Source organism: Lolium perenne, chromosome 2 (genome assembly GCF_019359855.2).
Source record: "Lolium perenne isolate Kyuss_39 chromosome 2, Kyuss_2.0, whole genome shotgun sequence".
Taxonomy (NCBI): Eukaryota; Viridiplantae; Streptophyta; class Magnoliopsida; order Poales; family Poaceae; genus Lolium; species Lolium perenne.
In genome coordinates, this window is record NC_067245.2 from 283566426 (window position 1) to 283581841 (window position 15416).

The window sequence follows — 15416 nt, forward strand, 5'->3', positions numbered from 1 at the left end:
AAAAAATATACTAAACTTCCATCATGTATCGCTTTGCGGGATTCATGGACATCTTTACAACATGTGAAGGACCGCAATAAGTTTATAGAGGTGACTACATGGACGGAGGATACGGTAAGAGAACTTTTTTTCAACATGGATGACAGCGTAATCTTACGATTAGACCTCCACCACCTTAGACACCAATACAGTTCCCAATTGATTACTTGTGTTAAACATTTTTTTCCCTTTTTTCTTTATTCATATATAAAATTTTGAATGTATATGCACATCTTAGTTATGCATAGGACGATGCTGATCCTTTTAAGTAATATAAAACCGAAAATGATGTATCAAGACATACGTACACTTAGAAAAGATTCTCACGCGTAGGCATTTTGTTCTTATGCTCTTGAGCCAAATAAAGACAATATAACTCAGACTGATGGGTCTGATGGTGACATGGCAACCTACGGTTGGTTATCATTTTAACAACGGAGTTTTCTTCAACGTGTATTGTCTATTCACGCTTGTCATGTTCCAGTGGTGATATGGTCTATCAGCCAGTCACCTATTAGCAGAATGCAATGACCACACAAACAAAATCTATGTACCGAAATTCCACACACACAAAATATGTGTACCAATAAGCGAGAGCTCACTGTGCAGACATTTGCTATGAGATATAAATGGCTGATTCCACCTTTGTGTATTTTCCTTGTGCAGACATTGTGTATACCAGCGAATTTGAAAGCCAGTTCAGACTAATTAATCATGAATCACATTGGGACCATGTAAATATCACCCCATAGTGATACCTGGGTATTTTGAGGTCCAAGTATATTCCTTGACTTCCTTTCGTTAATGAAGCTGGGATACACTTTTGGTTAAAAAGCGTACTTTAATTTTCATGATGTTTCATATCACATACTTTTTTTTAGATAAAAGACTTAAGAGTCCGACTTTAAATTAACAAAGCCCTCAACCGGCCAGGAGTTACAAACACACACGATACTGGGGATGCCAGTTTACAATACAAGCATAAAGAGAAAAACGACACCCAAAATCAAAGAGAAGCGACTACAGCAAGCATCCACCATGGTGTCTTCGTCTCGGGCAAATAAAGAACATTGAGTATCGCCGGCAGAAAGCACCGGAATCCCCACCAACCAACTACACGAGTGCAGACGCCAGCCACGGATGACCACACAGCGAGGATGCAAGCGAACGACGAGATCTCAGAAGCAACGCCTTCAAGAAGGGGAGCGACACCGAAGCGACGCCGTTGCTCGACCCAACAAGGGTCAAGGTTTTCACCTTGAGACATCCGACCATGATGGGGGCAAAGCCAAGGCTCTACGAAGAAGCCTCCAAGGAGGGGAATGGCGCCCAAGAGCGTCACTGTCAACGGCTCCGGATAGACCGGCCAAGGCTTTCACCCAAGCCATCGGCTTTAACCCCACATCAACCACACCGGGAAAACCGAGTGGGGACTACATCTCCCTTCGAGAGCGCCCACTGTGATACCACCACATCATCGGAGAAGCACCGAGAGACCAGAAAGCTGGGACCTTTTCCTCGTTCGACCAGAGGAGGCCGAGGGCCGAGAGGAGGATTGGGTCGAGACGTCACGCAGGCGGCGCTGGTGAGAGCAACATGGGAGAGAGGGGTGGGAACCAAGGGAGCCGAGCAAGGCTAAGAGAGATGGTGAGTGAAGTAACCATATACTTTCGAGGATGAAAAGGGTGACATAAATCATCAATTCATGAGGTTAAGGTGATGATGGAAAAGAATTGAGGAGTGAGATGGGTATGATGAAATATAAGTTGCTCTTCCAATAAGAGGTCAATTGGGAGTGGTTTGAAATAATCCCTGAGTCTAGGGTTTAGTTGAAGGGAGTCCATTTGAAAGTATCAAATGATCATCATCTTGATCATGTATTGGAGGATGAGGGGATACAATGGGGCAGATCAGAGATGTGCATAAGATGTGCAAGAGTTGCTATTTTAAAATGAATTCATTTGAAAGGGATCTCAAACACCTCAATTGTCTAGGAACAATTGGGAATGAACTCAAGTGGAATGAAATTTGAAAATGTTGAGAGAAAACTAGTTGGAACATAGGAGTTCAAAATATTCTACATACTTTCTCAAGTAAAGCAGAGTTTTTCTCAAATGTAAAATAAGCAAGAGGAAAACAAGAAATGGTATAGGTACCATAAACAAGCTTTTTGTTAAAAATAAAGCAAAATATAAAGTAATGTTTTAGAAATCAGTACTTGGTAGAAATGGGATGAAAAACAACACCCATTTCAGTTCCTTGTTTTCTTTGAAGAAATATCTTGAAAAGATTTAATAAAACTAGAAGTAGTTTTGTGATCAAAACTAGAGAAGGAAAAGAAATAGGGTTTTTGAGAGAGAAAACTAATTTAGGGAGGAGTGTTCTCAAGGGTAGATGGTGGCTACAAAATGTACCCATCATTCCCACTCTTGGTTTTGTGAAGATTAAACTTGAATAAAAACAAGAGGTAAAAGTGAAGGAAGTGATCTAGTGTTGAATCATTGGATAGGGTATAAGATCAGGTTGAATATATGTGCTGCAAGGATAGACTGAGACATGCAGGACGTGGAAATGTTAGAGGGTGTTATATAGAGGATATTCATGCATTGAGGTCACCAAAAACATATGAGGGTGCTTAGAGATCAACTGCCAAAGTTTTAACATTTTAAGCCTGCCAAACATCTTATTGACTTGGCTTCAAAACAGACAAAACAGACAAGGATAAATGGTATATGAGAGATATGGTTCAAGGCAAGGACATGGTTGGAAAATGCTCATGACAAGGTAGGTCTAGGATCAAGTGCATTGCTTTAGATGGAAGGGAAAGATATGATAAGGAGCAGATGATTCCAAGCTTTGATTCAAGGATGATTTGAGCTAGATTTAGAACACCAAGAGGAACTTCAAGATGGCACACTCATGTTGCCATAAGTAGAGAGGTTTGGTGTAGTAAAAAGGGATTTTTTCCTTAGTCACACATGTGTTTTATTAGGTGAGTTGTTCGTTTTGCCACAAGAGGTGTTGTTCTTTGGGGTAGCTCAAGACAACACTCAACAAGCAAATCAAGAAAATACATCTACCAATAGATCAAAGCAATTCATCATAACAAACAGATCAAGGCAATTCATCTAATTAGTCTTAATAAAAAGTTTTTGTCCTCCCTGATTTTTGCAATATGGACAACTAATCAAGGTTGCAAAAGTTGGGGTGTGACACCCCTCCCCTGTTTTTGGCGGGCAATGTGAGCTACGATTCGAGGCAGTAAGAAAATAGAATTGAAATTAAGCTTCAAAATGGGATGAATTACCGATTGCTTGTCCCCTCTCGCGCCTCCCCCATCTCGTTCCCCTCGCTCAGCAATGCCGCCAACCACAATCTAAGCTCCAACCCAACCCAGCCCTCAGATCTAATGGGTGAGAATGATGGAAGAGGGTTTCGAATGACACTCACCATGTCCGCCGTAGAACGAAAGCGTCGCCGTCCTCGGAGCAAGCTCCACCGCCGCCGCCAGAAAATGTCCGCGCGCGCTCGGTTGGAAGGGTGCGGTTGGGTCAGTTGGTTTGACTCAGGGCCATCACTAACTTAACCAAACCCTTAACTAACCTAACGGTCTCCTTAACGGCCGTTTTATGGCACGGGTGGCCCTGAGCTATTTCCTACCTAAACAACGTCGCATGCTAGCTATTTTCACGAACAACGTCGCTTCTCATCCAATTCCATGGAAAAACGTCGCATATGAGCTATTGACCTGCCATCCTGGGTGTTGCAGCACACCCAGGACATGTCGCTGCTCGTGTCCATGATCACCGTCTATCCAAAGGCGGTGGATCCGATGCTGATGGACATAATGTACTCAAATGTACGCAGAGCGGATCCGAGGACGGTCGGCAGTGAGCAGACGTCCGAGGGCTCCAACCCGCCGGCGCCCCGCTGCACATAATCCGCTCGGAGCTCGTCGAGGCGAAGGAGCTCCTCCAGGCCGCGCTTCTTGGAGGCCACCCGCGAGCAGGGCCCGTGCCGGTGGTTCAACGACATGATGACTCGACCACTGGTGCTTAAAGGAGCAGTTTCTGTAGCAGGAATCAGGGATGTGTCAAGACCGCGCAGAATAAGAATAAGGAATTTGATGAGCAGTGCAGGTTGCAGAATAATGGACGGGTACCTCTGGCCGCAGTACTGCAGGTGCCTTCGGGGTTGACGGTGCTGTATTGCAGGTGTAGCTGGCCTTGTGAGATGGCCGCCATAGCTGCCAAGCAGCAGCAAAGGAGAAGCAGCGGCTGAAGCGCCATGGCTCGGGAGACGTACGGTGGCGCCTTTGTCTTGCTGGTTCCGGTTGACAGATGTGTCTTGCTCTGAACGCTCGATGGCCTCCTAGCTAGATGGATTTAGGGCTAGATCTGTTCTGATCTCGATGGCTCAGCAACTATGAGAAGGAGGAAACGGTGTGGGGAGTGGGAAACGGTGTGGGGAGTGGGACTGCGGGAGAAGAAGCAAAGAGACCACAGGCAGTGGCGGAGCTTCACCAAAAATCGGGGGGGGGGGGGGAAAGATAAAAATGTCAATGTTTGGGGGTATAAAATGCGGATTTTTCTGCATCTAAATACTCCCTAAAAAAATCTTCACAACTTTGCAAAAATGCTGGGGGGCAGTGGCCCCCCTGACCTACACTAAGCTCCGCCAGTTCAGTAACTAGTTACTTTTTTTTGTATAAATCAGAATGTGCGGCAAGTTGCATTGTTCAGTTTTGGATTACATAGTTTTCTCATGGCAATCTGCAACCATCCTTCAACTACTAGTGAGTATCCCACAAGCTGAAAGCCCTTTCATGGTTGTGAAACATGCTTACCACAACCACATTTCTCTCTCTGGATATTCTATATTGTAGATGTATACGTGGCATAGAATTGTTTACCCTCCGCTTCAGATACTTTTAGGCCTCAAGAAATGATGTTGTTGGTCATCAAAGTGTTCCTAGACCTTACGATTTGTTTTACATATACAACAGGTTTGGCTCCCGAACCATTCTCTACCCTCCCGAGTAGCACGCGCGGGGGGGGGCTCGTTTGGTACAAGCGTATTTGCACGGATGAGAGAGTATTATCCCGGCCCATTTTCGAAACCCCGTTAATCTTCCGAAGCCCATTTGGTAGAGGAGTTTTGGGCCAAAAAATCCCGGACCATCCCCGATTAACCCCATCCCCAACCCATTTTTTTTGACTTGGGGCTAATCCCGAACCTAGACCTCGCGTATTATCCCCGTCCCCGACTCCCAGTCTTCGCGTCGAAACCCTATCGAGCACTACAGCAAGCGACCGGAGGCGAGCAGAGCCGCTGCGGGACAGGCGAAGCAATTTACCGACGGGAGGGGCGGAGCATCTTAGCGACGGGAGGGGATGGATTCCGCCTAGCCGCTCCCACATCAGGTCACCGACATTCTTGCAGTTTGACCGGTGCCGCCACCTACTGCCGTTTGGATCTCTGGTAAGCCCCCTTCTCCCTGGCCCTTTTTTTCCTCCGTGGCTCCCGATCTGAGTCCCTGTAGTCGTCCGCCATGGTAGAGGCCTGGTGTGCGTTACGGCATGGTCTATGCGCGGCACAACGAGGCCGGCTCCCAGCCACCAGCCACCAGCCGTCCGCTCCTTCCGTCTCGTCGTGTTTGCCATACTCGCTGTAGAATTGGAGACTTGCTGCTAGATTGGGACGGTAGCCCTATTACTTCCGTTCGTTATGGTACGGTGTACGTGTGGACAGATCATTCTGGCAGCTGCTATATTGGGACGAGCAAAGGGTGTTTTGCAGCAAGTTAGTTTATAAAATATGTTTTGCATTACCTCCAACAAGTAGTTCACGGTTTGGTTTAGCAGCACATGTATCCACTATTTTATCTTTGCATGGACAAACAGTATTGGGGAACATAACTGCCGAACTTTGGCTTCTAGGTGCTCTAATGGCTTTCTCTACTTTGTAAGCGTTGTGCTTTTGCACTCACTTAATTCTAAATACTGGTTATTGTAACTGTTCGGCAAGTAAATGTTTGTGACTCCAACAAGAGCATTTATGCTCGATAGTAGGTTCATGCCTCTAGTTTTCTGAAAGAGTGACAATAACTTCTAAGATTGTAGATGTGTTGTTGCTACTAGGGAGGAAACAACAATGTTTTATCCGAGGGTTATTCTATTGTTTACATTACACACAATGCTTAATGCAATTATCTATTGCTTGCAACTTAATATTGGAAGGGGTTCAGACGATAACCGAAAGGTGGATTATTAGTCATAGACGCACCTGGATTAAGGTCTATGTATTATGCTGTAATGCCCAAATGAATCTCATAGTAACCAATACCTGACCATGGGCAGCCTGGCCCGGTCGGCCCGGCCTGGCCCGAAATTCCCAGGCCAAGCCCGACCCGACCATGCCTCTAGGCCGGGCCTGGGCCTGATTTTTTGGCCCAATGGTTAGGATGGGCCGGGCCTGGGCCATCAATTTGTGCGATTTAGTGAAGCGGCACGACCCGAGGCCCGACGGGCTGTTAGTGTGATGGGCCGGGCCTAGCCCTATTTTTCCGGCTCGACGGCCGGGCCGGGCTGGGCCTAGGCCGAGATTTTCTGCATCGGGCCTTGGTCGGCCCGGCCCGAGGCCCGGTCCGACCCGAGAAATGCTCAGCTATAGTAACCATCTTATCATGTATGGTCGATATTCTGTCAGTTGCCCAGCTGTAATTTGTTCACCCGGCATGTTATTTATCTTTATAGAGAGACACCTCTAGTGAACTGTGGACCCCGGTCCTTTCCTTTACACTAATAAATTCATCCACTGCAATCCTACTATGTTTACTTACTGCAAGCTCTGTTCTCTTTAATTACTGCAAACATTTCATTCCACTTGATACATTTAATCATTTGTGTTCAGCAAAATCGGTGAGATTGACAACCTCACTGTAAGTTGGGGCAAATTATTTTGGTTGTGTTGTGTGCAGGTTTCACGTTGTTGCTGACGCCGGTAGTGCGCCTTGCCACTAGTCAGCTAGCAACACCTTCAGAAGTCACGCCTTTCTTCTACTGGTCGATTAAACCTGGTTTCTTACTGAGGTAAAACTTGTTGCTGTGTTTGTCATACCTTCTCTTGGGGATTCCCCAACGGTGTGCAATCTGCGCTCATCATTCAGCAGTAACTTCGTTCGAAGTTTCATGATCACTATCATTAGCTTCCTCTCTTATTGGTGCAGACGGCACAAGAACATCTTCCGACGCCGCTCTACTCTCAAGTCCAAGAGAAGGTTCAATAACCTCGTCGAGTTCTACTTTTCTTCCAGTCACATCTTTCAAGAGAAACTCTTTTTCAAGAAAGGATCCGTTCTTGGCAACGTAAATTTTACCTTCAGATTTATGATAGAAAGTATACCCAATAGTTTCTTTAGCATATCCTATGAAGACGCACTTTTCCGCTTGGGTTCGAGCTTGTCAGGTTGTAACTTCTTTACATAAGCTTCGCAACCCCAAACTTTAAGGAACGCCAACTTAGGTTTTTTATTAAACCACAATCCATACGTCCACGGATTTAGATGGTGCCCTATTTAAAGTGAATGCGGCTGTCTCTAATGCATAACTCCAAAATGATAACGGTAAATCTGTAAGAGATATCATAGACCGAACCATATATAAGAGAGTTCGATTACGACATTCGGACACACCATTGCGTTGTGGTGTTCCTTGCAGTGTCAAATGTGAAAGTATTCCGCATTTCTTCAAATGCATGCCAAACTCGTAACTTAGATATTCACCTCCGCGATCAGAACGCAAAAACATAATATTCTTGTTACATTGATTTTATACTTCACTTTGAAATTCCCTAAACTTCTCGAAAATTTTGGATTTATATTTCATAAAGTAGATATACCCATATCTACTAAAATCATTAGTGAAAGTAAGAACATAACGATAACCACCACGCGATTCTACACTCATTGGTCCGTATACATCGGTATGTATAATTTCCAATAAGTCTGTAGCTCGCTCCATTATACCAGAGAATAGAGTCTTAGTCATTTTTCACATTAGACATGCTCCACATTTATCAAGTGATTCAAAATCAAGTGATTCTAGAAGTCCATTGGAATGGAGTTTCTCCATGCGCTTCACTCCAATATGACCAAGACGATAGTTCCACATGTATGTAGAATTATCATATGTTTTTAATCGTTTAACATTAATGTTATGAACATGTGTATCACTACTATTGAGATTTAACAAGAATAAACTATTCTTCTCAGGCGCATGACCATAAAAGATATTATTCATAAAAATTGAACAACATTTGTTCTCAGATTTGAATGAATAACCGTCTTGCAATCGATCTTTACATGATTGATATATGCATATTTATATTTCAGTTGAAACCTTGAATCTCAAGATAAAGATAAATAATATATTTTGAACACTTAATTTTATGCCAATAAATTGAGGATAATGCCGGTTCTAGATCTCTGTTTTTTCAGATACATTTGCTACTATAGATATATTAGATAATAATTCTCTTAATAAGCTTGATAAAGCTTTATATCATTTAACTTTTGAAAAAAAAAAATACACCACATTGTGGGGAGGGAGTATCCTATATCATCTTACTACACCAAATAACCTGCATAGAAGTATACCATGATCCGCATTTCGTTAGCAAAGGACAAGAATCGTACTCTTGTTATTGAATAATTAAAATTCTACTTTAAACCCATAATACTTATCGTTGGAACGAGTGAATAGACACACTAGAATGTATTTAGATATATGCATTTCAGCAACATGTATTATGGATTGGAGGGCAACAAATTTTAGATTCCTTTAAAGAAAAGGTACTTTCTCCGATTTAAAATAATTAATTTAAAATGGGTCCATCTACACACTAAAATATATCTAGATATATCCATTTTAATAGTAATTATTTTGAACCGGAGGGGAGTATATATATCTAAATTTGGACAAATCTAAGATAAGTTTGATAGGGAGGGAGCACTTCTTCTGCTTAGAATAGTCATTTCAGTTCGTGGTTGGTTGACTACTTGTCCGCTACGTCATCGCAGACGTGGATTACTTCTCACCGTTGACCCATAACCATGATTGCGTAGAACAGTCAAACCGTCAAAACAGTAAAAACGAAAAGTGAAAATACGCCTTCCACACATAAACCCCCGGTGGCGCGTTCCCCTTTCTTTCTCCAGCCGCGCGACGAGAACCCCGAGATTCGTGCCGCCCGCGTCGACGCCCACCGCCTCGCCGCCGCGCCGCCACGAGACACCAACTCTCGATTCTACCCGCCGCCGACGAGCTCGGAGGCGATGCCTCGGAAGTCGTCCAAGGCCAAGGCCAAGGGCGGCCGCGGGCCCGCGCCCAAGCCCCACGGGAAATCCCCCGCCGCCGCCGCCGCCGCACCCGTCCCATACCCTAACCCGGCCCACCAGTACCCCTACGACGCCGACCTCGCCGCCGGCGCACTCGGGCGCCTCGACCTCGACGCCTCCGCCGCCACCGCCGCCGCCACCGCCGCCGAGGATGCTCCAGTGGAGACGCCGCCTCCCCAGCCCGAGGCCCCCGCGCCGCGGCCGCCGCCTCAGCCGGCGATGGAGGCCTCGTCGTCCGGGAGCGGTGCGGCGGGTGGGGGCCGGGAGGAAGAGGCCCTGAGGAGGCTGCAGGAGCTGGTGGGGTTTGGCCGGGAGGAGGTGGAGTTGACCGAGGAGGAGGTGCGCGCCAACTATCAGAGGCAGGAGGACGAGGTAATGCGTTGGTATCCCTCTTCCCCTTCTCGGCTACTCGTGAATTGTCCAGTTAGAATTGCGAAGCATGAGCGAGTAGGTTTTGTCATGGATATGAGACCGTACTGAACTTCGTGATTCTGCTTTACTTGCTGATTCTTCGAGGGCCAACTGAGGTCTGGAATCATTTTTCTTGTCTCAGAGGATGATCACTGTGAGTCCTGTAGTTGATTCATCCCTGCATTTGGGGTCAATGTCGTTGTTAAATTCCTAAGGTTGGGTGAGGATCATGGATTCATGGAAATGAACCAGAGAAATTCAGACGGTGTCATGCACATTAACTGGCCTAGTTATACTAAGTGTCAAGTAGGGTGTCTTCAGACGTGCTTAATTCTTAGTGTGTTCCTATCTAGTTACTTTGCTTTAGTCTGATATATAATCCCAATCAATGCCCAGATATGTGCCTTGGAAGCAATTTTCGGCGACAATGTAGTCATGTTCAATAGAAAGGAGGGCCAGCGGTCTTTCCAGGTATATCCCTCACGGTCAATTTCAAGGTCACATTCTTCTCTGCAAGGGCAAGGGTTTCATCTTTTGTTCTAATTACAGGTTCATGTGCATATTGAGATCCCAGATGGTACAGATGTATCGGCGAGGCTCAGTTTTGGTGCTGGAACACTAAATTATAAGGAAGGGCAGGATGGCGATGCCACCGATGATCTTGTTTACAAGTTCAGAGTTGAGCACTTACCTCCGATCCTGCTAACATGTCTCCTGCCTCCGTCGTACCCGAGCCATCAGCCACCCATTTTCACTATGTCCGCCGAATGGCTGGACAAGGTGATGATTTCGTCGTTATGCCACATGCTGGATATGACTTGGGAAGAGCAGCAGGGCATAGAAGTAATATATCAGTGGGTGCAATGGCTCCAGAGCTCTTCCCTTTCTTACTTGGGGTTTGACAACGAGATTGTTTTAAGCCAGGGTGGTCTAACGTGTACTGAAGATGATGGGGATAAGCGTGCGTGTCCAGGCAATGCTCCACCTGATGTTACAATTCCAAGGATTATTAGATACAATGATGATAAGCGACATGAAGCCTTTTTGCATGCTATCCATGACTGCATGATTTGTTTCAGCGAGTCTCCTGGTAACTCTTTCTTCCATTTCCACATAACTGTTTGCACAAGTGTTATAGTAGAAGTATTCTGTTGTGTTGTACTTACCACATCTGATGTGTATTGTCCTGTGGTTTGTCCTAGCGGTGGAACTATCTTAGTTAAGTGCAGTTCAGCTCACATAGTATTCCATTTTTTTGAACAGAAAAAAAAAGACTAGATATGATAACCGCAACATAGCTATACAGATGCCATATTAGCGGTTCTCATTTTGAGATAGCAATTCATCAGACCTTGTTCTGAGTGAAACTGTCTCCTTTGTAAATAATTTGAACTTCAGAATCGTGGTACTGTGGTCTTTGTGATACATGTCCAACCTTTATGTTTTCCATTTGCATCTGTTAATCCTTGTTATTTGAATTTTGCCTCTATTTCTGAGTCTAAATTATTGCTTTATCAGGCGTCGATTTCATCAAACTTCCATGCCACCATTTCTTTTGCCAGAAATGCATGCAAACATATTGCAAAATGCATGTCAAGGATGGAACTGTAGTGAAGTTACTGTGTCCTGATACAAAATGTGAAGCCGTTGTTCCTCCAAATATATTGAAAAGGCTGCTGGGGGAGGATGAGTTTGAACGTTGGGAATCATTGCTTCTTCAGAGAACTCTTGATGCGATGTCTGACGTAGTTTATTGTCCGAGATGTCAAACTGCTTGCTTGGAAGATGCAGGTGATGAAGCTGTGTGTTCAAGTTGTTTATTCAGCTTCTGCACACTTTGTAGAGAGCGACGTCATGTTGGTGTGGAATGTTTATCTCCAGGAGAAAAACTTCTTGTTTTGGAGGTAGGACTGAATCTCACATACATATATTTAGCAGTAATACAGTGGCAGAACTCCAGTTACTTGCAATATATTAATTATATTCAAACGTTACTAGAAAATGTATTGCTATTGGGTCATTTACCTCATGACCTCTCTGGGCCAAGGTTGGCAAATCATGTCCTGCAGTGCCTGAGCGTGAACTAATAGAGAATGTTTGCTATAGCAGGAAGGTTCTCAATTATTGTAACTGTGCAGTAATCCACCAAGTAGATGCTGACATGTAATTTACTAAAAGGGTTAGAATCAATATCTCTTGTATCCGTAGATCATTTGTTTCCATTCCAGGGCAGTAAAAATACCTTAAATAGATTAGTAAAACCATTCCAACAAATGGTGAGAGTGAGATACAAGTTAATGCCAAGTGATTGCTGATTTACTAGATCATGCCCAATGGTCAGACCTGGTAGCATGGTAATTGGATCAATGGTTCCCATTACGGCAGTAAAGAGTGCCTGAAAAGGATTAGTATAACAATTCCAAAAATGGTGAGGTGCAATGTGCCAAGAAATTGTTGATTTACTAGATCCTGGCTAATGGCGAGACCTGGTAGGATGGTGATTAGAGGTTGTGGTAAGGGATGGTGGCTGTATGAAGATGATAAGACACAGATGCAATGAGAGGATCTGAGGGCGTAGTATCTAGTATCTACTGGTGGCTCGCATGGAATGTTTTGATTTGTTTTCCGATAGGATCTGAATATCAGTCTTTTGAATCTATGATTTATCTGATGTTCTTCACGTAGGCTTTAACCTTGATGAATAAGTATTGCTATCTAAGTTATTGACATATTTTACTGTGATAACACTGAGTGCCCTTCGACCATAGAAGTTTTCTTATGTAAATAGTTATTGCACTTCATGGCTAGGTGTTTGCAAGCATTGATATGCATGTGTTCTTTTATCTATCTGCTGGATGGTTGAACTAACATTTTGATCCAACTTTGGTAACAATGACACGAGATTATCTGTTTCTTCCTTAGTTCATTGTTTTCTTAGATGATTGTTAGGAATGCTAACTTTCTTTTGTTTGACACAGAAACGTCAAAAGTCGGGGAATGCAAAGGGAGATATTCAGAAGCTTATGGATGAAGTACGCAGCATCAAGGAAATTTTGAAGGATGCAAAACAGTGCCCACGATGCAAGATGGCAATATCTAAGATAGAAGGATGCAATAAGATGACCTGTTGGAATTGTGGCCGGTTCTTCTGCTACCAATGCAACGCTTTAATTAGCGGATATGATCATTTCCAGTAAGTTCCTCTTTCAGTAGTATCTACTTTTGTTCATTGACATAGCTGTGACTTGACAAATATCATGTTGTTGTCTCCAGGGGTGATTGCGTGGTCTTTGATCAGGCTGAAATCGATAGATGGGAGATGCAAATGAATCAAAGGCAACAACGCCAAGTTGTTGCACAAGCGCAGGCTGACTTGTTCGCAGGAGACTATGGTTACCCGTGTCCCACTTGCCGCCAAGCAGTTCCAAAGGTAAATATCAAAATACCTTGCTTTTTCCCTCCGAAAATTACTCATGTGATTATTTAACTGTTTATTACAACTTACAAGCTCAGTAACTTCCATGAGTCATGACTAGCCAGGTGTATTTTTAGTTACTATATGTAAATCAGCAAGTGATCAATAGGTCAGTATAAGTTTTTTTTTTTGCTTGAGCCAAGCGAAGTCAGGCTAACCACTCCCCACGTTCTCCTAGTGAACACATATATCTTAACCATTACTTCATTTTTCTTTTCCATGTTGCACCCTCCCCCTCCCTCATGATTCTGCATTTGCTTTGGTAACTCGGGCAGATTGGAAACAACAACCATCTCTACTGTTGGTCATGCAACCAACACTTCTGTGCATTGTGCCGGAAGTCCGTCCAGAAGATGTCACAGCATTTTGGTCCGAAGGGATGCAAGCAACATACTGCAGATCTGTGATGCAGGTTGTCCTATATGGGCAGCCTCAAGTCATGTGCAATTTCCATAGGTTCTATGTGTGTGCATATACACTCAGTCACAGGGAGCATTTGCCCTGGCGTTTGGAAGCGAACTTGGTTTCAACTCTCCGACTTCCTTGTACTCGTAACAGCAGCTCAGCTATTTATATTCATGACAAGGAATCTGTGTATTTACCCCCGTTCATTTATGTGTATGTTTGTTGAGAAGAATCTGCATATTCAGGATGCCAGTGCAGCCCCCTTGTATCATGAACAAACTCGTTGCTGTGATACATATGCGAAGAAATTTACATTGTGTTTGTTTCTCAATATCTTCAGTTATGTATGATGTCCTTTTGAACCTTTGAAGTTTGCACGATAAATTAAGTTTACTGTGGCCAGAAACCTGGCTATATTTCATATAGCAATATACCTCATTGTTTGGGTGGAAAATTCTAGGATTTCTTTATGTTCATTTTATTTATGAGAACTGCACATAAAAGTGCAAAGTTTAGCAACGGTGAACCTTTAGTTTGATCAGAGAGTCTATGCAAAAGCGGGCCCCATCAGCCAGAAGTGATGTACTCCATATTGGTTTGTAGGTTTTATGCAAACCTAGATTGCCAATTTAACCTATATAGTATAAACTATATAACACAAAATTGTACCATTAGAAAATATAAGATTTAAAGTTCATAGTACTGTAATATAATTTTTTAATATATATCTAATATTACTTTTGTCATATTATTAGTCTAGGGTTACCTGTAAGACTAATAAACCAGGTATATAGCCAACCAAAGCAAACAAAAGTGGAGATACGATCATGTTCCCCGAACTCCGAAATGCCTGGACTCTTGCACGAAATCTGGCAACATGTAACATGCAATTCACCGAAATACTTTTCTTTTCGAGAGTACGTGAAAGGCATACCATAGTTTTATAGAAGGCAGAGGTTTAAGTACAAGAACATCACCACTCGCTGCGAGCAACAAGCCACATCAGCCAGTCCGACAAAAGCTACCACGGGCAAAGCAACAACAACACAAAAGAACCTATCCTCAACTAAGCAACAAAGCCGCGTCTCAACTAGTGCTAGACACCTCCGAAGAACAACAACTCCAAAAGAACCCTCCTTGTCGACGCACCATCATAAGAAGACCAATGGGGAAAGTTGGACGGTCCCGAGAAGGCGTCGTCTTGGACTTGCCAGCCATGACGTGCGTAGCGCCACTGCAAATCACCCTTTGACAACGACGAGCGTCGGAGGAGTGCAACATAGGACCTCTTAGCTGTGTCTTCGGCACAATGCTCCTAACAAGGAAACGACGTTGAAGATGCCGCCATCGTGCTGATCATGCTCTAGACCGAGGCTTTCGCCGAAGGCAACAACCAACTTCGGACGAGCATGAGAGATGTCAACACACGTCGGCGACGCCTCCAAGGAGGGGAACGACACCCGCGTGCGCTGTCGCCACCGGCCCGGCAAGAGCCGGACATTACTTTCGTCCGTATCAACGCACATCTCCCACGCTCGCTCCCGGAAGTGGGGCAGAACCGTCCATGAAGCCTCGCACCACCGCACCTTATCGTTGTAGTCGCAAGCCGCAGTACTCCGACACACCCCGCACGGGTAAGGGCCCGGTCATCTTCCGCCTCCCTCCCGGCAAGGAACTTATTTCAAAGCT

General features: G+C 44.3%; 2 protein-coding genes across 2 annotated transcripts; one reads left to right on the forward strand and one right to left on the reverse strand.

Moving 5' to 3' along the window:
- Positions 1 to 3849: 3849 nt before the first annotated feature.
- Positions 3850 to 4328, reverse strand: LOC127329502 (uncharacterized). The gene is made up of 2 exons (XM_051356011.1): positions 4202 to 4328; positions 3850 to 4109 (listed from the first exon to the last, which is right to left on the reverse strand). Exons 1-2 carry the CDS (start codon positions 4326 to 4328, stop codon positions 3850 to 3852), a joined length of 387 nt encoding a protein of 128 aa, XP_051211971.1.
- Positions 4329 to 9235: 4907 nt separating this feature from the next.
- On the forward strand, positions 9236 to 14058 carry LOC127336584 (uncharacterized). Its single transcript, XM_051363415.1, has 7 exons — positions 9236 to 9808; positions 10244 to 10318; positions 10397 to 10937; positions 11366 to 11751; positions 12826 to 13040; positions 13121 to 13277; positions 13598 to 14058. Exons 1-7 carry the CDS (start codon positions 9374 to 9376, stop codon positions 13727 to 13729), a joined length of 1941 nt encoding a protein of 646 aa, XP_051219375.1. The 5' UTR covers positions 9236 to 9373; the 3' UTR covers positions 13730 to 14058.
- Positions 14059 to 15416: the final 1358 nt, after the last annotated feature.

What these genes read in the sequence shown, in the direction of transcription:
- LOC127329502 (XM_051356011.1), bottom strand. Translation starts at nt 4,328, where the DNA reads ATGGCGCTTCAGCCGCTGCTTCTCCTTTGCTGCTGCTTGGCAGCTATG. An exon ending in CTGCAGTACTGCGGCCAGAG is followed by an intron (nt 4,110 to 4,201) that starts GTACCCGTCCAT and finishes TTCCTGCTACAG; the next exon opens with AAACTGCTCCTTTAAGCACC.
- LOC127336584 (XM_051363415.1), top strand. Translation starts at nt 9,374, where the DNA reads ATGCCTCGGAAGTCGTCCAAGGCCAAGGCCAAGGGCGGCCGCGGGCCC. An exon ending in ATCAGAGGCAGGAGGACGAG is followed by an intron (nt 9,809 to 10,243) that starts GTAATGCGTTGG and finishes ATCAATGCCCAG; the next exon opens with ATATGTGCCTTGGAAGCAAT. An exon ending in TTGTTTCAGCGAGTCTCCTG is followed by an intron (nt 10,938 to 11,365) that starts GTAACTCTTTCT and finishes TTGCTTTATCAG; the next exon opens with GCGTCGATTTCATCAAACTT.